We start from the raw sequence: 23,414 nt of genomic DNA on the forward strand, positions 1-23,414 counted from the left end.
TCAGCACAGAAACACTGAGGAACCAGAACTGGACCACAAGAACCCAAAGCCAGGAAGCAGAGGTTCAGTGAATGTGGTGTTGAAGGTGTGGAGGTGGATCAGTGAGTCAGAGGAGACTCTGTAGAAGGACAGAATACCAGCAGGACAGTCCACATACACTGCTACTCTGCTGGAGACGGAGGAGGAGGAGGAGGAGATAGATGTTTCTCTGTCATTGTGACAGACAGAGTAACCATGACGATCAGAGCAGATCAGACTCCAGGACTGATCATTCCATCCAAACACACAGTCATCAAGGTCTCCTTTCCTCCTGATTCTTCTGTAACTCACTGAAATATAAACTCTTCCTCTCCACTCGACCTCCCAGTAACAGCGACCAGTCAGACCAGTTCTACACAGCAGCTGAGGAAGATCAAATCTGTCTGGATGATCAGGATATGACTGAAGCTCCTCCACATGGGTCACCTTCCTGTTGTCTTCGGACAGTTTGAGGTCTCTGCTCACTGTGTTTGTGTCGATTGTGAGTTGACAGGAATCTGATGGAGAGAACAAAGACAATCCAGCTGCAGTTATTGATCATTTATTGACACTTTGATGATGACTCCTGAATGAGTGATGGACAGTTTGAAGATGGTTGAATGTGAGCTGCTTTGTTGTCATGAATCAAATAAAAACACACTTACACTTCCTCAGACCTGGTGTCAACCATCGGACTCCAGCAGGCTCCACCCTGAAAGGAGGAGGGGGGTCAGACCATCAGTCTCTTTCAGCAGCAAACATGGACATTACATGTCTCTCAGACACACATTGTCCTCCACTGAGAAAGGACCAGTCCAACATTTGGACACGTCCACTTGTAAAAATCCAGAGAAAGAAAGAAGAGCTGAGAGCAGACAGACACCTGGGCTCTAATGATGATGATGATGATGATGATGATGATGATGAAACATTACAACCTGCAGTGGATTTAGTGTCGCTGTGGGAAATTCTCGTGCTCTGTGCTGCAGCGCTCTGATTGGCTGAGAGCAGAAATGGAGCAGGTTTTAAAAGAGAAGGGCCGACCTCTTCATGAACTAAGTGACCCTCTGTGGCTGGCAGACCTGGCATCTTTAGTTGATCTTACGCATCGTCTGAATACACTGAACAAGAAGCTACAAGGCAAAGAACAGCTGGTGCCACACCTGTATGCACACCTGAAAGCCTTCTGGGTAAAGCTCCGCCTCTTTGAGACACAACTACGAGGCTTTAATGCTGCACACTTCCCTGCTCTGTCTGAAATCACGTCTGCTTTTCCAAAGGCCGACCTTTCTGCTAAAAAGGAGAAATATGTGTCTGTGATTGCATCTCTGGTGACAGAATTCAACCAGCGTCTCCAAGACTTTTCTGTCATTGAAAAACAAATCCAGCTGTTCTCCACCTCCTTCCTGGTGGATGCAGAAGAAGTGGAAGAGAGTCTGCAGTTAGAACTGATTGAAATGCAATGTGATGATTCTCTGCAGAGTCAACATCAGCTTCTCTCCCTCCCTGAATTCTTTCAGAGTTTGGATAATGCCAAGTTTCCTCTGATGAGACGCCACGCAGAAACAATGATGAGCCTGTTGGGCTCAACATCCAGATGTGAACAAAGATTTTCTCTGTTAAATCAGATCAAAAGCAGACTGAGAAGCAGAATGACTGACAGCATCTCTGTGAAGTCCTTCGTGTCTCAACCACCAAACTTTCTGCTGACATGTCAGCCATCCTTCAATCAAAAGACAGCATCACTGCTCCCACTGACTGCAATGTTCTTCACATTATAGCTGACTTAGAAATACACACAGTATTCATGTGGCAACATGGCACCTCTAGTGTGGCCCTTTGCTTAGTTTTCTGGATTTGGCCCTCACTAAAAAAGTTTGGACACCCCTGGTATAAAGTGTTAATGTTCCCCTTTTATTTAGGAAGATAAAAAAGGTGAATAAAATAAATCTACTTTAGGACCTTTAAATGACATAAAGACAAGTAACAAGTGCTTCTCTGCATAAAACACTAAAATAAAAACACTCAGGGTGTAAATCTAAAATTACATTTCAATAATATTTGCTTAAATGCTGATTAATTAAAGCTAAAGCCAGCAAACACCAAGCTAACCCTACGTTGCAGGCCTGTTTCCATGCTTGTGAATATGGAGACCAAACTCAGTGGTCGCTTCACTCAAAGAGCAAATAATAAACTAAAAAGGTCCCTTGTACCAGATGAATAATAATCCTAACAGAAACGCTCTGCTCCGTTTAGTCCTCCTCTCCTGTGGAAAAAACTCAGCTCCCACAGTCACGGCTCTGACTCCAACACTAGGCCACCTGCTTTATAAGTTTGATTTTTATTTATTCTGCATTATTTTAACTACATGCGCTGTGTTTCTGTGCCTCAACGCTCTTACTGCTCCTCTCTCCTCCCTTCCCTCAGACCCAGGTGCTTTTATCAGCGGCCAGCCTTCAAAACATGAATCACTACGTTTAATGTCCTTCCACTCGTACCAAAATGTCCCAATTAAAGTCAATAGGAGAGTCAGTAGCTGTGTTTCATGCTATTTTGTTTTTAACGACACAGAACCAGCGGTGCTAAAATGGAATGCTGCCTTGCTCGTTAATTCAGGCGAGCATAATTACGTTAAATGTAATTTAGGTGTGGACTTTTAAGGGTCATTTTAAGGAAATTGTAACATCAGGGGCTTCAGCTCAGACCCATTATTCCTCCTCTTCCCTCTAAAGGAGCCCTTTACACTATTTATTTATCCATTTTTCCCACTTTTTATTCCTCGCGTGCAGAGCACCAATGGGGCTAAAATCTGCCCACCTCACCGCCTCAAACTGATATCATTAGTATAAATTATGCTGATACCAGACGTTACCAAAAAAGTATTTTTTTTCTACAGTCACTTAGGAACCAGAGAGACGCAGAGCTTGAAAAGCTGCGCCTTTACTCATCAACTCTGGGGCTGCCATGCATAAAAAGTGCTATATTTCCTGTAGGATTCCCCAATAAAGACTATTAGTGGCTAAAAGTGAAGCAGAAAGTCATTATTCCGTCCGCTCTGACCACAAACAAAACGCTCAGAGAACAACTTTAAACTGAGCCTTCAGCTTGGTAATTACGCACCAGAGCGCCCTGAGGAGAGCAATAGAGGAGATTTGTCTGGTCAGAGCAGAGACTGAGATGAGAAACCTGTCGCTGTGAAAGGTGATGAAGGTTATAAACTGTAACAGGCTAGAAGTTCATGGAGCTGAAAAGAGGGAAACATCAGCAGCTGGATCAGCATAAAGACGCAGCGTGAACCCCTGAGTGCTTTAAGTGTTCCTGCTGAGGGGAAAATGTCAGACCATACAGGCTTGATGAAACTCAGCCTTATTCACCAATGTGGTTATAGATCTACACTGATAAACAAACCCATAGATTAATGTGTAACAGTGTAATAATACGGTCAATAAAATAAAACTATTTCATTTTATTCAGTATTATTTAAACAGTTGTGGGTTTTTTCTGTTTTAACCCACTAACTGAATACTAACATGTTAACACTTCTTTTTCACTTTTTAACAAAATACACGTTTACTTCCATGTCTGGTCGGATAAAAATGAGACGGAGCTGACTGAACCACTGATCTCTATTTATTCACTGGATTGGTCGTATATAATACACGTCACTGTGAAGCCACCAGCCACCATATTGGTACTCCCTATTTTCCTCCAGTAACTAGGGAATATGTTACTGGAGGAATGTTCAGGGAGGCTTAAGACTTTTAAAATGTTGAATGCCATATACTTTTATGTTATGTTCTAAAACTATCAAGTACTGAGAAAGTCATGTGCTGAAATATTTTGCATGTTATTTACTTATATATAAAAAACATTTATAAATATATAAATAACAATATACAAAAACACATATATATATATATATATATATATATATATATATATATATATATATATATATATATATATATATATATAAAATGAATAACATGTAAATATTTCAGCACCTAATTTTCTAGTAGTTGATAGTGTTAGTACATCCACTGACTGTAGAATTACCTGTGAAACAGCCAGAAAACTGCTTGTTGTTGCAACCAAATCCTATGGGGTTCTGTGAGAGTAGGGAGTAGCAAGATGGCGGCCAGTGACTTCAGTTTTTCGGGCCAATCAGCACTCCAGTGAATAAATAGAGAGTAGACTGGAACAGGGTTTCTGTAAGCTCTGCCCCCAGACCCCCAAAAATTAACATATTCTCTCTCTTAACTTTTGGTCCTTGTCTCCAACGTTTCCAGAGGTCCTCTAAACGCTTCCGGGTGGCTCAGAGTTCTACACTTCTCACATGTACAGTTATTAAAATTAACTACAACTATGCAAATAGATGTTTAAACACATTGTAAACATATTTTAAAGATGAATACTTTTAATAAAGCAAAAATAAATTAATTAACCATGTTTAAACTATTTCTTATTTATTAGTGTTTACTTCATAGACTTTTTACTACAGCTCTTATTTAACTAGCCCAGGGGTTTTCAAATTCATTGAATGTGAGCCTCCCCTTGGAATAGTTAAAGATAAGTAGCAAATTCATAAACAATTGTTTTCAACAGCAGACAAACTGAACTAAACAGACGCCAACGTCAAACTGAACTCACGTCAACAGGAGACGTCAACTGAAATAATAAAAATTAAAAAAAATAACCTGAATTTAACAGACGTCAACATATTCCATATTGTGATTTACTTTTTAGGCCAATTATACACAATTTAAACCTGTTGTTTTTTTAACAACCATGTTCTCAAGCATTCTCAATGCGAACAATGAGGACGCGCCTTTGATGTGCAAAGCTGTTCTGTTGGGTTGTAGAGAAGAAAGAAACAGCAGCAAGTCATCCTGCACTTGTAGCCATGACCAATATTAGTTTTTGATCAGGATGAGAGAGGAAAACCCACATTCACACAGGTAAGTGGAGGTGAAGGGCATCAGGACTCATGGCTTTGGTGGACATATGGGGAAACTCGCTCTGACACTCAATCAGAATCGCGTAATCGTCATTTCCACCATTCTCTGTTTTAAGTCCGCATTTGAGCTGAGCTCAACAAGAGCCTCCTCCTCTTGGATGCTCAGTTCATCACGGACTGTGGGTGGGGAAGAGAAGGGGTTTCTGACCCACTGGTTTCCCAGTGGCTCCTCTCCAAAATACTGTCAGAACTGATCATTCAGCCCGTTCAGATGCTGATGACCAGTTTCACAGTTGAGCTGCAGCGCTGTCTTATATTTCTTAGCGCCTCCCCTGCAACTCTTTGGCGCCCCCCAGGGGAGGAGCGCCTCACCTATTGAAAACCACTGATCTAGGCTACATGGTCCTGATCCAAGCTGGATGAGTTCTGAATGGATGGATCTGAGGCTTCAAAGCAGCTTTTAAAGCCAACATATCACCAGAACCCAGTTCTTCATTGTTGGGTCTCACCTCAGACGGTCAGAGGGACCAACAAAGTTCTACCTCTTCAATCTGCTCCTCACTGCAGCCTTAAAATGCAGATCAACTGATTGGTTGAAGGCAGAACCTCCATCCTACAACTGGTGGTGCTGAAAGTTTGGGCCAGGTACCAAATGGAGAGAAGAACCAACCTGACCAGACTTTAAATGAATGTGTTCGATAGGCGTTGGGAACCTGCAGTAATGTTACTGATGCAATAAAACTAAAGGTAGTAATTAGTAATTGGATCACTGTTAGATGGAGGATCTGAGACTTTGTGACAACACAGCTCTGACCCAATACTGGTTGATGATCTGGTTGATCTTTTTCTCTTTTTGTTGTTTAGAAAATGAAAAAACTCAATAAAATTTAATTTAAAAAGGGTTTCATCATGTGAATCTCACTGGTGAACTTCTCTTTCACAAATATATTCTGAGTTCCTAGTCAGCACCATTAAATACCCTCCGCCCTTTAATTTTCCCTGTGAGCCGTTCTTAGTGAGGAGAATATTACAGAAAACTGGGAAATGATCTCTGCCTGCAGACGAGTCGTTTAATAAATCCCATTTCACAACCAGCTGAAATATTCCTGGACACTAGTGTTAAATCAAGGAATGATCCATTTCATGGACGAACATCTGTTCTGGTCCATCTTCTATCATTCAACAGAATAAATTATTAGCCTCTAAATGTTCTTCTACCATTTCTCCATTTCCATCTGGTCTGTTTCCTCCCCATAATATTCCATGTGCATTAAAGTCACCACAGAGAGATCTAACAGGACAAGTATAGACACAAGTCCATTATCTGAGGCCATGAGATTATCATTAGTGACCTTCACCAGAGCTGTTTCAGTGCTATGATGAGCTCTAAAGCCTGACTGAAACTCCTCAAGTAGGTCATTACTTTGTAAATGTTCACAAAGTTGATTAGCAACTACTTTTTCAAGAATTTTAGATAAGAAAAGAAGATTAGATATAGGTCTGTAATGTATTAACTCATCTTCATCAAGAGAAGGTTTCTTAAGTAAAGGTTTAATAACAGCTACTTCAAAAGCCTGTGGTACATATCCATTTAATAAGGATAGATTAATCATGTCTAAAATAGGGCCACTGATCAAAGGGAATATCTCTTTAAACAACTTGGTTGGGATTGGGTCTAACATACAGGTAGAAGGTTTAGATGAAGCTAGAATTTTAGACCTTATATTCAATAGACCACATATAATTGTTTTATTTTTTGGTTAAAGTTGAGTCATATTGATGTTTATTAGATTTTTATGATTTGCACCTTTTAAATCTGCCTTTGATCTTTTCAGTTTTGGCCGTGGGAAAGACACCGTCTCAATAGGATAATGAGTGGGTAACAGTACAGAAGCTGCAGAGAGAAGTGTTAAACTACGGCTCTGCTTCCTGGTCTGGACCCTGGGTTGTCAGCATTTAGGAGACATTAGGGGACAGAAACATTCAGACGTTTCTCGCCTTTGAATTAAATAACATACAAAGACAAAGATGCATCTTTTCTCTTAATTAAAAATTAGTGGTGTGCTTACTTAATTGATAATTATTAATATCCACTACGAGAGCATCATGCTGAGCCTACCAGGATTTGCATCATCATCTTGAATCTTCCCACTGTGGGACGCTGCATTAAACTATTCCTAATTAACCTTTAGACTTATTTAAATAAACTGCAATTATTCTAACTGCAAGTGATAAGAGGAGTAGGAGAGGGATAGGTGGGATTTAATTGAAGAGGTTTGATTTATGATCTGTAAAATCAGTTCAAACTTTGTCATAAAGTACCTCTATACCTTTATTCCTCCATACCTGAGAGATTCCAGTCTCCAGCGTGGATCCTTCAGTCCAGCCGACAGCAGCTTCACTCCTAAGTCTCCTGGATGATTGTAGCTCAGGTCCAACTCTTTTAGATGGGAGGGGTTGGAGCTCAGAGCTGATTTCAGAGAAACACAGCCTTCCTCTGAGACCAGACATCCTGACAAGCTGCAGACACACGATTCAACACAAGATGTTGTTTTAATAAGCAAAAAATAGAAATCAAACTGTATTTTCTTCTGTAGGTTATAAAAAGTAACATCTGACACATTTAAATGGATGAATCCTGATTAGAGCTTCACTGGGTTGGAAACTGCAAACTGACACAAACTCCCATCTGAGGACAGATCCAGTCTTTCAGTGCGCTCTCTTTCTTCTACTCTTTGTTAAACTTTTTCCCATATTTTCACCACTTACTGCATCTCATTCTCTTGCTGTCTCATCACTAGTTTCCCTGTCACTCTGGGCTCTGGCCTGTGTGTGTTTGGCATGTGCTGAATCAACTCTGGTGGATGTGATGACCAGAAAACTGGGACATGGAAAGGACAAACTATCTACCACTGATATTCCGCTTTATTGTGGGAAACTGAGAGATAATTAAATTATTTCTCTCAGACAGAAAGTCAAGCCCAAACAAACAACTTCACCTTCAAAAACACTGGGTCCTGGTTGTGGGAGTAGTTGAGCAGTTGTGGTGTTGCCTGTGCACAAATAATCTTTTCTGTCTTTTTCTTTTGACTCATTGCCAGGTTATGGTGGAGCAGGTAGTGACTATATGGAATACAATAAAAACTAATCTGATTGTTTTTAAATTACTTAATCCAAATGCCATTTTTTGGGTTTAATCCATCTTTTTAACAAACATCTAAATATCTTACTTAATGGGATCTGGGGCTGTTTCGAAAACATCCAGGGCTTCAGACCATTTTGGTAGAACAAGAGCTTTTTCTTTTCTCTCACTTCTTCAGCTTCCAGCTCTACTTTGATAGCTCTGCTTCATCTTTCTCTGTTCTCATCTCTCCTGCTGCGCAGTCAGCACACTGCATTCTGGGATCTTTTATGTGCTCAGACAGAATAATACATTTTAGTAAATGGAAAGGGGAGCAGCAGTTGATGATGCATTATGTTACATTTTTCTGTTACCTGTGTGATTGTAAATCTTAATTATTTTATTTAAACATACATAAATAATTAATGGGTAGTGTTAAACTGCTGGGTAACCAGTGGGTCCCCTTACTGGTGGGGGCCCAGGTGGTTGTTTTCAGCTTCTCTGCATTGAGGTAACGTATAGTTGTCTGTTTATGAATATATCAGAATCAGAATGTTTATTATTGTCATTGTATATCATGTTCCACACATGTACAACAAGAATAAAGCCAGCTCCAACCAGTGCACTCATATCAAAATGCCAGATTATCAAAAATATATACAGTACAATATATAGTAGTGTTATGTACATTAGAGATATAATATATGTTGCTGTATAGATTGTTAAATATGTGTGTAAATATTTCAGGACAGAAACTGTAAATATTGTACAGTGTCAAAATTACAGTTTTTTTGAATGATGAATAATGACAATAAACTTGTATTTACATAAACTTTTTAGCAGACAAAAGTTAACAAATATGTCAGTGAACTAACATCTTTGAGATTTCCATCATGTTTTATCAGATAATGGACAGAAATCTGGTTTCAACAGGATGGAGAACTTTGTACCTGAGAGTTTCCAGTCTGCAGTTTGGACTCTCCAGTCCAGCAGAGAGAAGCTTCACTCCTGAATCCGGCAGGTTGTTGTTACTCAGGTCCAGTTCTCTGAGACTGGAGGACTGGGAGCTGAGAACTGAGGACAGAGCTTCACAGCTTCTCTCTGAGATGTTACAGCCACTAAGTCTGAGGAGACAGGGAGAAAAATCTGCTATTGAACAATTCATCAGAAATATTGTTGATTTCTTTACAGTCACCAATGTTCTCCTTGGAAAGATTGATGGATCTGCCTGATTTTACACATCTTTATGTTGCCTTTTTTTGTGAACTGGTTCATTATAAATAAACTGAAGCAACATGAATCAATATTTAGGATGGAGAACTGGTAGGATATCAACAAGATCAAGTGGAACGAGCTGTTTATCCCAGAACTGCATGGCACACTTAGATGGCACTGACCCAAAAGATTGGCACATATCTATCAGATACCACCCCGGAGGTGACACAGCTTCCATGCTGATGTCACAGTTTGGATGTGTACCGCCCTTGTATGGGTGTGTCCCGAGATCCCTTTATAATGTTTGTGTGATGAGCACTCGGGGCCTCCTGCCGATCAGGGGCCCATCAGCGCTGGTGTGACTGTAACTATTTCTCTGTCTTTACGTAGATAAAATATAACTAAAAGCATACTTGTCTGTTTTATGCGTCCTACATTCAAGGTAGTAAAGTAAGTGGGGGTCGCCTGACTGGGTAAAACGAACTGGGTCCACCGAGGGTGCTTCACCGTAGACACGGCACGGTGAAACAATAACAAAATGGTGTTTCCGCCCGGACCCAAAAGGCGGCGTACCACCTTCCGTTTTCCGGCCAGGACGTCATTCCGGAAGAAAAACACACAGCCTGCGGCCGCACAAAAGGTAAGGAGATTTCATTCATCTCCTAGTGTCTTTTTCTTCCTGGAGGGCCGACTTTTTGTATTCCTAAAGGCAGAGAAAGGTTTGAGGATAATTGTTTGCAAACGTGTCGATAAGAACTTGGGATTTGCGTGCGGTCACAGAGGTGAAAGTCCGGGAAGCCTTGGCCAGGCTTCTGAAAATACTGTGTACCTTGAGAATATTGGGTTTAGAGGTCCCTTGTTAGGCACAGAGGAAAATACGTGTTCCTCTGTGTTTAGCATAAAAGCGGCCATTCTGACAGGCACGCCGTTACGCGTGGCTTCTTAAACATTGTGTAGCCTAGAAAATGTGGGTTTAGAGCTCCCTTATTTTCCGCGAGGACAAACATAAAAATCTTCGTTTTTGCGGTAATATAAAAGCAGCCTTTTTCGAAAAACGAGCGCGTATGAGATTGAGACCGGAGGTACCTACTGAGTTAACTAAAGATTGGCCAGAGAGTGTGTGTGTGTGTGTGTGTGTGTGTGTGTGTGTGTGTGTGGGTGTGTGAGACACGTTACTACATTGAGCCTTTGGAAGTGAAGGGTAAGGGTGCACCTGTTCAGGTGACATATAACCTGCTCATCCTGAGTACACTGGCTCATTGAAATTGCCGTGTAAAAACACTATAATAAGGCACATAGGAACATAATAAGTTTTGGTGTCTGAGAGATAAAAAATAAGCTCTCATTGGACCGGGGTCAGGACGCTGTCCCAGCAGGTTGGCCAAAACGTGTGAGTGCTGGAATGGCTGAGAATCAGGCAGAAAATGAGCTCCAGGGGTGTTCTTTAGGAACACTGCTGGAGGCAGGAAAAAGGAGCATAATGGCAAGCTTTCCACACAAAGATGCTGAAAACCATTTAAAACAATTTGAGGAGTGGTGTGAAAAAATGAGGAGAGAATGTTGCAAAAACTCAGATGGTTATGGCCCCGACACCTGTGTTTGGTTCAGACCAGTTTGTGGGATCCCTCCCTCCAGATGTCCCATTTCAGGTGTATCAGAGTCCTCCATGGGGACAAATTCCCAGCAGAGATACACAGCAGTACAGAAATCATAGAAAGGGACCAACCAAAGATTATGATATGCCCTTGTGCTGGACGTGTGGTTACCCAGGGCATTTTGAAAGAAGCTGCCCTAACCGTCGTTAGGATCCGACCAGCCCTTCCTCCCTGTCAGAAGTAAAGGCCTGCGTGTGTTTGTTTGTCTGAATGTCGTCAGTTCTATGTTACTGTATGTATGTATTTGTGTATCACATGTAACTAAACGTTCGTCTGTGTGAAGTAATGTTCATGGTTTCAGAATGTTCATTTGGTTTGGGAGAACTGCAGCTCCGTAATTCAAATGACATTTTTAAGCATGGACTAGGTTAACAAAAAGGTAAAAGTAAAAGAGATTTAAATAACAAAGTTTGTTTTTTTAACATTAAATATCTGGCCAAATTAAATTATTATACTGAGATATGCTAACGTGTCTTAAACAGAAAATATCCCAGGGCTGTAGGAAATACTTGGGACTGGGGATAAAGTTTTTTTAGTTTGGAGCTTAATTATGCATTACAGCAAACAGAGGCGTTGGGGTGTATTCAGTTATGCTATTAGATTGCGTTTGGCTTGTGTTTGTCAATGAATTCATGACAGCTGAAATAATAACAGAGTAAAAGCTTTTATATTGTAATTTTAGAACATTAATAAAATTGCAAACAGCATATGGGGAGCATATGGGAGAATGTTTGGGAGAAATGGAACCGGATGGGATATGTTTAAGGGGAGATTTTTTACTAAGGATTTTACAACTGCCTAAAAAGAAGAATTTAAGAGCATTAAGATATACATGATTTTTGATTTAAATAGATGAGACAAACTGTGCTTTAAACAAACTGTATGGGACTAAATATGGTTGCTTTTCTAAGGGTTTTCTATTCATTTATTTTATTTCTTTTTACTTGGGATTTGAATGCAGCTAATGAGAAATTTAGAGAAGTGTCAAGATATCACAAGGCCACATTAAGCATGTCATCAGTTACAAAAGCATCTGATGTTATTAGTTATGCTGAGCTGAGGCAAGCCTCAGAGGGTCAGTTTAACCTGAAACAGGACAATAGATATGATAAACAAATCTGACCATGATGTAAACATCTGAATGTTATGGCAAGGCTGGGTCTGTGTGTTCTGGCCTGGGGGCACGGAAACTATGTCAGAGGGAAAAAATAAAATAAAGCCACCTTCTGAAGGGTTAAATTCTGGGTAGCTTTCTCAATGTGCTGAATTACGGGGAAAACTCTTATCATGTATAGAAAAACACCAGAAGCTCAAAACACTGAAAGAGGAAATGGTTGCTTTAAAGTTTCACCCTTGACCAATTAAGATTGAAAAGCATTAATAACTAAGTTTGCATGGTCGAAAGAGCTAGAAAGAAATCAAAAGAATGCTATAAGATATTGGAACACACATAATGCACTCCTTGGGAGACTTTTTACTTTCGGGTTTTTATTGTTTTGTGTATTTTGATTATTTCTTTGTTAAATGATTCCTTTGCTTTAATTTTTGCATCACCAGTGGCAAAAAAGTGACAACATTTGAGGTTGCTTGGCAGATAATTTAAGAAGATGAGAAGTTTTAATACAAAATGATGAAAGTAAAGGAACGAGAGATTCCTACCTCCCCTGGACCAACCAAGAACTTAGACACATCACATTAAGAACCAAGACACTAAAAAGGCCGAGACACTAAAAAGATCAGGTTTTCTTTTGTCACCTAATACACTAACAGAATTGTTTTTCTCTGAGTTACTTCTTTCAGATGATGTGAGATAAAACTGTAAAGCCACCTTTGTTCCAACAGAAGACTCTGGAAAGTGAGCTCTTTCAGGCCGTATGGTAAGAAGTCATGATCTAAAATGGACGTGCAGGGATTGACAAAAGTGACTAAATTATGCTAAGTTTAACAAATTTATGACAGGTAATATTGAGACCTTCTAGGCAAGGCAAGGCAAATTTAGTTATAAAGTACAATTCAGTATTCAGTATCCTTCTAGCGGTAAGAAGGTGGCTTTGGAAATTGTTCATGTACCCCTTCCCACTGCTGCCCTCTCTACTGACTCACATTAACATTTCTATCCTGTTTTCTGCTTTTTTCTTAGGCATTCTCAGAGACAAGTTAGTACCAAGCGGTGCCACACTGGTCCAGGGGATGGAGAAAAAGGTGACGTACTTGACTCCTGCCTAATCCAGTTTTTAATCAAATTTTGGACAAAAAAATCAGTAATTTTTGCAGAAGCTGCATAGAGGTTTAATGGGGAATGTGATGCTACAAGGTTAAGAGAAATGTTTTTTATTAATGAACTTATACAAAGAGGTTGAACTGTCTGTAAAATATTTTGCTTGGATAAATTTCTAAGGGATCAAGATCTGGGGTAAAGGTGAAGAACTTCAAGAATAATTTTGTTTTAGAGGGAACAATGTGGTTGATTTTGTTTTGAGACAGTTTTCTTGTAATTTTTGTTTTGATTTTTTCTTTTCAACTTATTTACACTACACTACGGATGAAGATAGACAATTCTTGTATTGGACAATTTGATTTTGGACAAAATCCATATTGGCAAAATGCTGGCAGAATTCCTTGTGGTTTCAGACAACGATTGGAGAAAGAAGATTCATGGACAACGCTCGTCCTGGAACGATGTTGTGCTGCTGAACTGAGACATGAGGACTGAAAATGGACAACTTATTGCAGGGGCAAAGACAGAGGCATCGGATAACCTTCAATGGACCACAACACGAAACAAAGATGAGTTGGCAGACACCCCTTCTGCATTTCACATCAGATTTTCCTGCACATAATTAAAACACAAAACACACATTAGAAACATACACATTGGCGGATGCGCTTAGAAGAAAACTTTCAGATTAAAAGCAATCAAGATTATTATTAAACCCCTAGGATGTTAATTGTTTTAAGTCAGAGCTGTTATTGGCGAGCGATAAGAGGGTCAAACGCATTCGGACAAGTGGTACTGGTCTGGAAACAAAGCTGGTAGAGATTTTGGGCCGCTGATAAGAAGGATTTTCTTTTACTTTTCTAACAAAGTTTTTATTTAAATCATTTAAAATACATATAGATATGTTTTGGAATTTTATTAACCCCACAGGGGTTTTTGAATAAGATTCAAAGAGGCACCTTTAAGATACAATAAGCTTCATAAAATACATCATGCATGAGAAGAAATAGGGGGAAACCGCTGAAAGACATCCATTTTGCACCAAAATATTAAGTTACGGGATGAGAGCATAGAGCAGCTTAAGTAATTATACTAAACCTAAAACAGGTTCAACAGCTTATGAGTATTGGTGATTAAAGTAAGGAGTGGGATACATAGGGGGGCCGTTTAATCGTAAAAGGAATATGGATAAGAACAATGTATGCAATTTAGACGACATGAAATATATTAAAAAAAAAAATATATATATATATATATATATATATATATATATATATATATATATATATATATATATATATATATATATATACATCTACATCAATAAGCGACAATTATGATCATGAAAAAACTAGTGGGCGAAAAAGTTGAAGTAGGCATTACAGCAACAGTTAATAGCATAAACGAATGAACGGACGAGTGAGCAAGCTAATTTTTCAATATAAGCAGAATAAACTCTAAACCTTTTAACCTTGTTCAAGCAAAGGAGAAATTGTGAGCACAGCATTTACTGGGTATCTTAAAGTATGCAGAGGCGCAACTAAGAAATTAATTAATAGGATGTAAAGCAACACAAAGGTTAAGGACTTAAATGGATAAAACTGCAAGTTTAGAATAATGCCTTATTCTAATAAATAACTTGGGTAAATTAGGGATTAAAGCACCAGTGTAAATAGTTTGGATTTGTACGCAGTTACCTAAAAGGTTTGAGGAGACTTAACAACTATCTGTTTGAACACAAAATAGCACAATAGTTGTACTTTAACTAAATGTTAAAACATCCAGAAGAAAAACCACACATAAACATAGTTTAGCCATCTATTAACCTAGTGGTCTTTTAGACCAGGATAATCTAACGATCGTCCTCTTGTACATGCAGAAAAGTAATGAGGTCAATTAGATTAGTTGTACATTTGGTATCTGGTCAGGACAGCAGAAGTGACTCCTGGACACAAGATGATGATAGGAGGATAACAGCTTCAACATGATATCAATGCATGAAGGTTGGCTCTGAGGAACATCAGAGCTGCAATGGCATCAGACAGTGACACTCCTGCTGTGCTAAAAAACATCTTGAACAGGACTATGCATGACTGCTTTGCTTCACAGGTGAAGGGCGCATTCAACTACAAGTCTTTTTGTTTGATGCATGTCAAGCTGAAACTGATTCACAGAACTACTTCCTGTCTCCGCCCTGGGCTACACCCACTTCCTGAATAGCAACCAATCACAACTCTGTGTGGGCGAGGGGCATGCACACCCTTCCTTTCTCTTAGCTGAGCTTTTCAAAATAAGACAAGAAGTACATAGGGCTGCTTCTTATTAATATCACAACATTATTCTGCAAATATATATAGTAGAGCTTTCTTTTACAAACTTAAGGGTTTTTCTGTTGGACTTTTTAGAAAAATGTGAAGTATTTTAGAGCTGGTTCAGTAAGAAGTTTCTGAAAGGTTTTAGTACAATTCCCTGTGTGCTAGATAAATTGAGATGAACCGTGTCACAGTAGCCATGAGACATATGATGATAAATTTCTATTGCAGAGATCTTTTCAACTGTTGGACAATTGTAAGGTGAGACACACATGGGAAAGAATTATAGAGAAATGCTGCTGCAGATAACGTTGAACTTTCAGATTTCTCCTTTTATATAAGAGTAATGCAAGATCTAATGATTACAGTAAAGGAGGTTAAGCTAAGAGCATAATAATTGTGAACGGAAATATCTGGAAGTGAAAGTGTTTGAAGAAGGTAAATGAAAGAAGGATTGGGAGTCTTGATAAGAACACTAATTACACCTTGCTTCTGTTATTCAACAGTAAACGAGGCCTGGTGTCTGCCAACCATCTCAACAGAGCATTTTCCTGGGAATAAGATGCTTATTGCCTGAAAAAGGACAGGACACTCATTACCATCCAACTAAATCGTTTTTTTCCATGCTGAGGAATAAGAAGAGGACTTAAGAAGTTTGGGAGTACATGCCAGAGACCTATGATTTTTTTAATGTTTTTTTCTTTCTGTTTGCCATGAAGGAGCAGTTGCCTGAGAACACTGAGCTGACCACTTATGCGCGAATAGATTCATGTCTGCCACGTGCTCAGACTGGCTGACGTTTTTACTTGCGTTATTGACGTACAGACTCTTTTTATATCACAAAACTGATTTTTTCTCTTTTCTTTCTCCTTTCTGTTTTCGACTGACTTCCATGTTTGATTTTATGTGTTATGATGTTTATACTGTGATGTTGCATTATGTTGATCGCTATGGTTTTATGATTAAGAATGAGAACTCTCTGTTACAGACACACACACCAAGACCTACAGTTCTTGCAATCTTTTTGCTTTGTTATATAGAGAAGCAGGATCTGATGGCTATCACAGATCCATAAATTACTTGGTAAGGCTAATTTTTAGATTCAATACAGGGTGTCTTCTCGCTCAGATTGGCCCAGAGTGGGATTCCCCTAGACTGGGCTCCATCACTTTTTTGCCATTTCTTAGAGATGGTTTTTTGTGATGAAGACTCAGCCTGCCCTCTGATGCCCCCTACTGGTACTCTTGGATTTGTGAGGATTGAAGGTGATGGATTACCTGACTCCGCCAGATAGATTTGCTCCGCATATCCATCTGGAAACCTTCCGTTGAAGTAATTTTGGGAAGGGGCGAAAATACTGGTTAGCTGATTGGCCTATGTTGGTGATAGACGGGCCAAATAAACCAATCAGATTCGTCGTCGCTCTGTTACGAGCGACGATGAAAGCACAACCACAAGCCAAGCTACTCTTGCTGCTGCAGGTAAAGGCTCGTTAGCTCAGCAAAGAAATACTCTGTAATTCCGATAAAACTTGCTCGATAGCCACGCTAACGCTAGTTTCATCGGCTGAAGCCGCCATGTTCTTTAGACTGAACTGACGCTCCTCGTTGCGTCACACCTCAACCCGCATCAAAGCCAACGCTGATTGGACGTTCGTTTGGTGAACGGCTCCAAAATTTTCTTTAACGGAGAGTAGCCAGACTGATCTGCGAGTGAAACCTTGAAAGCCCGCGAGATCAGGATGGTCTCACGAGGCTAGGTGATGGATGGTTGTCCATAGGAATGGAGAGTGGAGGACCGAGTAGGAGGTTTCTTGGGGTGGGGGTAGAGTAGACGAATTTGGCCTTGATTAAGGTACATATTTAGCTTATCTGGTCTAAAGTAAACTTAAAATAATGTGCGCATAGGAACCTAAAACAGGCCTAGCTCAAATAGTTGAACCCTGAATTGTAGATAAAATGCTTGGACTGTGGGCTTGAGTAAAAAATGCTGAATTATGAAGTATTCATGCTGATTGATGCTAAGATGTTTCCATTGTGGTTTGTCCGGCCCATTCCTTGGAACTGTTTTCGTTGTGATGTGCCTTTGGGGCACACCAACAGGGGGGGCTAACGGACAACTGGACTGGTTTTTACAAAGTGCTTTTCAGTCACACCAGCAGAGATTGTGTGACCCCAGAGACTGAGCCGCACTATCGACTGCCATGGAGATCACGGATGGATGGACTCTGGAAGCCGGAAGCTGACGTGCGTGGATTGCTTGGACTGGACGGAATGACCGACTGTTCTGGGAGAGGGACAGACTGAGAGCTGTCGTTCCACTGGTTGATCATCTTTGGTGACGTGCCATAATGACACATCATCAGGGGGTCTGTTAGGATATCAACAAGGTCAAGTGGAACGAGCTGTTTATCCCAGAACTGCATGGCACACTTAGATGGCACTGACCCAAAAGATTGGCACATATCTATCAGATACCACCCCGGAGGTGACACAGCTTCCATGCTGATGTCACAGTTTGGATGTGTACCGCCCTTGTATGGGAGTGTCCCGAGATCCCTTTATAATGTTTGTGTGATGAGCACTCGAGGCCTCCTGCCGATCAGGGGCCCATCAGCGCTGGTGTGACTGTAACTATTTCTCTGTCTTTACGTAGATAAAATATAACTAAAAGCATACTTGTCTGTTTTATGCGTCCTACATTCAAGGTAGTAAAGTAAGTGGGGGTCGCCTGACTGGGTAAAACGAACGGGGTCCACCGAGGGTGCTTCACCGTACACACGGCACGGTGAAACAATAACAGAACTTTGTACCTGAGAGTTTCCAGTCTGCAGTTTGGACTCTCCAGTCCAGCAGAGAGAAGCTTCACTCCTGAATCCTGCAGGTTGTTGTTACTCAGGTCCAGTTCTCTGAGACTGGAGGACTGGGAGCTGAGAACTGAGGACAGAGCTTCACAGCTTCTCTCTGAGAGGTTACAGCCACTCAGTCTGAGGAGACAGGGAGAAAAATCTGCTATCAAACAATTCATCAGAAGTATTGTTGATTTCTTTACAGTCACAGTTCTCTTTGGAAAGATTGATGGATCTGTCTGATTTACACGTCTTTATTTTGCCTTTTGTTGTGAACTGGTTCATTATAAATAAAATGAAGCAACAAGAATCAATATTTATCTCATTAGCAGATTTCTCACTATCAGAAATAAAAGCAGCAACAATCTATGTCCTTACAGAGCTTTGTTGGAAGCTTTAACCACTGGCAGCAGCCTCAGAAGAATCTCCTCTGAAGCAGAGTATTTCTTCAGGTCAAACACATCCAGATCTTCTGCTGATGACACTAAGATGAAGATCAGAGCTGACCACTGAGCAGGAGACATTTTATCTGTGGAGAGACTTCCTGAACTCAGAGACTGTTGGATCTCCTCCACTAGAGAACGATCATTCAGTTCATTCAGACAGTGGAACAGATTGATGCTTTTCTCTGCAGACACATTTTCACTAATCTTCTCCTTGATGTACTGAACTGTTTCCTGATTGGTCTGTGAGCTACTTCCTGTCTGTGTCAGCAGACCTTGTAGGAGTCTCTGATTGGTCTGCAGTGAAAGTCCCAGGAGGAACCGGAGGAACAAGTCCAGGTGTCCATTTGGACTCTTTAAGGCCTGATCAACAGCTCTCTGGTGAAGAGACTTTAGTTTAGATTTCTTGAAGATTGAAGACTTCTTAGATGTTTGTGTTTCTTCCATTAGGTTGAGACCATGATTTATGAAGGTCCGATGAACATGAAGAGCAGCCAGAAACTCCTGAAGACTCAGATGGACGAAGCAGAACACCTTGTCCTGGATAAGTCCTCTTCTCTCCTCTCTAAAGATCTGTGTGAACACTCCTGAGTACACTGAGGCTGCTCTGATATCAATGCCACACTCTGTCAGGTCTGATTCATAGAAGATCAGGTTTCCTTTCTGCAGCTGATCAAAAGCCAGTTTTCCCAGAGACTCAATCATCTTCCTGCTCTCTGGACTCCAGTGTGGATCTCTTTCAGCTCCTCCATAATACTTGACCTTCTTCACTTTGGTCTGAACCACCAGGAAGTGGATGTACATCTCAGTCAGGGTGCTGGGCAGCTCTCCTCCCTCTCTGGTCTCCAACACGTCCTCCAGAACCGTTGCAGTGATCCAGCAGAAGACTGGGAAGTGGCACATGATGTGGAGGCTTCTTGATGTCTTCATGTGGGAGATGATCCTCCTGGCCTGCTCCTCATCTATGAATCTCTTCCTGAAGTACTCCTCCTTCTGTGGGTCAGTGAACCCTCTGACCTCTGTCACCATGCCAACACACTCAGGAGGGATCTGATTGGCTGCTGCAGGTCGTGTGGTTATCCAGAGGCGAGCAGAGGGAAGCAGTTTCCCCCTGATGAGGTTTGTCAGCAGAACATCCACTGAGGTGGACTCTGTAGCATCAGTCAGGATCTCCTGGTTCTGGAAGTCCAGAGGAAGTCGACTCTCATCCAGACCATCAAAGATGAACAGAACCTGGAAGTGTTCAAAGCTGCAGATTCCTTTGGTTTCAGTAAAGAAGTGATGAACAAGGTCCACCAAGCTGAACTTTTTCTCTTTCAGCACATTCAGCTCTCTGAAGGTGAATGGAAATATGAAGTGGATGTTCTGGTGGGCTTTGTCTTCAGCCCAGTCCAGAGTGAACTTCTGGGTTAAGACTGTTTTCCCAATGCCAGCCACTCCCTTTGTCATCACTGTTCTGATTGGTTGATCTCTTCCAGGTGGGACTTTAAAGATGTCTTCTTGTCTGATGGTTGTTTCTGGTCTGTGTGGTTTCCTGGATGCTGTTTCAATCTGTCTGACCTCATGTTCCTCATTGACCTCTCCAGTCCCTCCCTCTGTGATGTAGAGCTCTGTGTAGATCTGGTTCAGAAGGGTTGGACTTCCTGCTTTAGCGATCCCCTCAAACACACACTGGAACTTCTCCTTCAGACCAGATTTAAGTTGATGTTGAACTGCAGCAAGATGTTCTAAATGAACAGAAAAAGTGAAATCAGGAAGGAAACCATCTTCTGAAGATGATGTGAATAAATGTGATTCCATCTCTTCAGACATCAGTAAATGTGTGATTTATCCATCAGGTTAAATCTTTGTAGAAATCCTCTTACTGCTCTGCAGACGGTCAGCCAGCTCCTCCTGCTTCATCCTCCTCAGGAAGTTCAGAGTGATCTTCATCAGTGCCTCTCTGCTGCTCCTCCTCTGCTCTTCATCCTCACCTTCCAACACCTCCTCATCATCTCTCTGACTCTCTGAGCAGTCTGGGTCATCTGGACTCAGAACCTTCTGGATCTTCTTCAGCTCCTTCTTCACAAAAGTGACAATGTTGTCCTCCAGCAGCTGGAACAGAATAATATATGAAGGACACATCAGACTGAGATCATGGATCCAAACATCAGAACCATGTTGGACAGACTGACGGTCCACTGGTCCACAAAGTCCAGCATGGAGACGACTGAACAGAACCGATGGAAAAGTAGTTGTTGTACATGTACTGACCATAAATATGGAGTCCAGCTGGGTTTGATGCTGCCGGGCAGACGGACCTCTGGGAACCTCTGAGTTCTGCTGGTCCACTCTGTGGAGGAACCAGAACAATTAGGAAGGAAGGAAATATTCATCCAGCAGTTTTCACAGATGAAATCACCAAGAGCTTCAGAGTAAAAGTCCTTAAAACAGAAAAACTGAACATCAAATGAACACGATACAAATAAGTTAATAAGAGGAAGATGAAATTAAAGGATGAAGACCAGAACCACCCAGTAGACATTTTAAAAAGTGGGTCTTGAACTGGGACTTCAAACTGTCCACACTGTCAGCAGATCTGATGCTGGTGGGGACAGTGACCCAGAGCTTGGAGACAGTGGAGGTGAAGGTTCTGTCCACACAGGTCTTCAGGACAGTGTGTGGGACATCCAGCAGGTTCTGATGACTAGATCTGAGGTGGTGTGGACCTGGAGGAGGTCTGAGATATGTGGCTGTGTGTCCATGTAAGGTTCTGTCCTGGATGTGATGCTGAGTATTTTAAAATGGATCCTGTAGGTCCCTGGAAGCCAGTGAGCTCACATTATATCTGTCCACACAGAGACAATCAGAAGGTAAAGGTCCATGAAGGACATCTGGATGTGAGCAGAGAACCAGAGGATCCAGGTAGGTGGAGATGTTTAATGTTCCTGCTGATCCACTAAGAACCAGCAGAACCTTTGATGGTCCACTTCAGCTCAGCTTGGTTCCACCAACCACATGATGAAGCTTTCCTTCCCTGCTGAACTGCTCTCACAACGCACACAGGAATCAAGTCTTGATGGGTCAGACTGGCTCTAGCAGCTATTTCCCAGCGGGTCGTGGAAATGTGATCCACTGTTAGTCTGACATGGAGCCAGGAAGCAGCAGAACCTCCTGATCAGCATCAACACTCCAGACATGAAGACATGAAGGTGTTTTCATCAGAACAGGGCAGCTGATTTCTGGAGATAACGGATCAAACCTCTGTCTGCAAATAGAACTGGAACATCTGAGAGCTCACTGGGAGGAACTGGGTTTCTGTTCTTGGCTCTTAAAGAAATGGAACGGGTCATTTCCAGAACCTCAGACCCCGACTGAGGAGACCGGTCCATACTAGGGGTGGTGATTGGCTAAAATATCACAAAATGATTCCTTGCAGTGAAATCAGGATTTTATTAGTTTCCCAAAGTAACAATAAAGCTGTTGAAGAAAAATCTAGAGAAGCATTTAGACCAGAGCATTTCTGGACCCATTTTAATGAGTTGCTGCAGTTCTGCTAACTTGTCTGAAGCTCAACTGAAATGTAATAAATCCATTGAGATATTTAAGAGCTGAAGAACAGCTGCAGCTCTAAACTCCTGTGAGGGAACAACACCAAGTCTCTGGTTCTGATCCCATTGATTGTTCCAGCTCCAGCTGAGAAGAACTGAAACTCTTCAGTCACTAAAACTGAGGAAGACTTTCAGATACGATGACAAAACGGTTCAGGAACAAAGAAAGAAAGTCCAGTTGGTTCCATGTTGGATTTGATTCAATCACTATGAATATGGGAGAGGGACTAAACAGTCCAGTTAGCTCATTAACATGGAACAGAACCAATCAGAGTGAGCTCCAGTCCAAACTAAATCTTTGACTTTAAGCAGACAAAAGTGTTTAATGATGGCGACTAATCAATGAGGCCCAAAAGCAAACAGATCAGAGCTGTTAAACATGATGTAGCAGCATCCAGGACGCCTCCAACAACATCCATTCTTTCCACTTTCACTGCTGTGGTTCTGGAGAACATCCAACACACACCGCTTCACAAATGAACATAGAAATGTGGGAAAAAGAGCTGAGCTCACGTTAAACACATGTTGGAATAAAAACATTTCAGACTGACTCAGTTTCCACAGTTACAGCAGTTAGATACAGCTCACCTCTCTGAGGATGGAGGTCCAGAAGATTTGAAGTTAAGAGGAAGACCCTTTGACCTGTCGCTCTTAAAGGACACACAGCTGGGTTCTGGTTGAGGTTTGCATTTTAGTCTCTCAAGCATACTGTAAGAAGAATACTTGTTTTAATACCTCCATAGATGGACCAGCTGGTTGTGCAACACTGACTTGCTGTTTGTCAGAACCCACTGGTACCATGCTGAGCTGCTCTGTTCAGTCTGGATGAAGCAGCAAAGAGGAACAGCAGCATCTTCAGGACCACTTGGTCTCTTCTGGCCTGATATAGTGAGAACGCTGTGTGAAAAGGGCTCTGGACACTTAGAGATGCTGATCTCACCTCTGAGCGTGGCTCTGGCTCTCAGCTTCCCCACACAGAGTGGTTTTAGAGGGAGGGACTCCCTCCTCTCTGTCCTCACACTGATCCATGCTGCTGA

The 23,414-nt window shown here is 41.3% G+C and overlaps 1 protein-coding gene across 1 annotated transcript; it reads right to left on the reverse strand.

Annotated features, from left to right (window-relative positions):
• Positions 1 to 23,406, reverse strand: LOC118558214 (NLR family CARD domain-containing protein 3-like). The gene is made up of 9 exons (XM_036128706.1): positions 23,318 to 23,406; positions 22,966 to 23,085; positions 21,041 to 21,119; positions 20,653 to 20,881; positions 18,723 to 20,514; positions 18,309 to 18,482; positions 7,322 to 7,495; positions 684 to 730; positions 1 to 536 (listed from the first exon to the last, which is right to left on the reverse strand). Exons 1-9 carry the CDS (start codon positions 23,404 to 23,406, stop codon positions 1 to 3), a joined length of 3,240 nt encoding a protein of 1,079 aa, XP_035984599.1.
• Positions 23,407 to 23,414: the final 8 nt, after the last annotated feature.

The sequence above is a fragment of the Fundulus heteroclitus genome, unplaced genomic scaffold, assembly GCF_011125445.2.
Source record: "Fundulus heteroclitus isolate FHET01 unplaced genomic scaffold, MU-UCD_Fhet_4.1 scaffold_111, whole genome shotgun sequence".
Lineage (NCBI taxonomy): Eukaryota > Metazoa > Chordata > Actinopteri > Cyprinodontiformes > Fundulidae > Fundulus > Fundulus heteroclitus.

Bases quoted from the DNA above. Each gene is read 5' to 3' on its own strand.
- LOC118558214 (XM_036128706.1), bottom strand. From the start codon at position 23,406: ATGGATCAGTGTGAGGACAGAGAGGAGGGAGTCCCTCCCTCTAAAACC. The intron at 21,120-22,965 runs GTGAGCTGTATC...GTTCCTCCACAG, and splicing joins GGACCTCCATCCTCAGAGAG to AGTGGACCAGCAGAACTCAG. The intron at 18,483-18,722 runs GTAAGGACATAG...CTGTCTCCTCAG, and splicing joins AAAGCTTCCAACAAAGCTCT to ACTGAGTGGCTGTAACCTCT.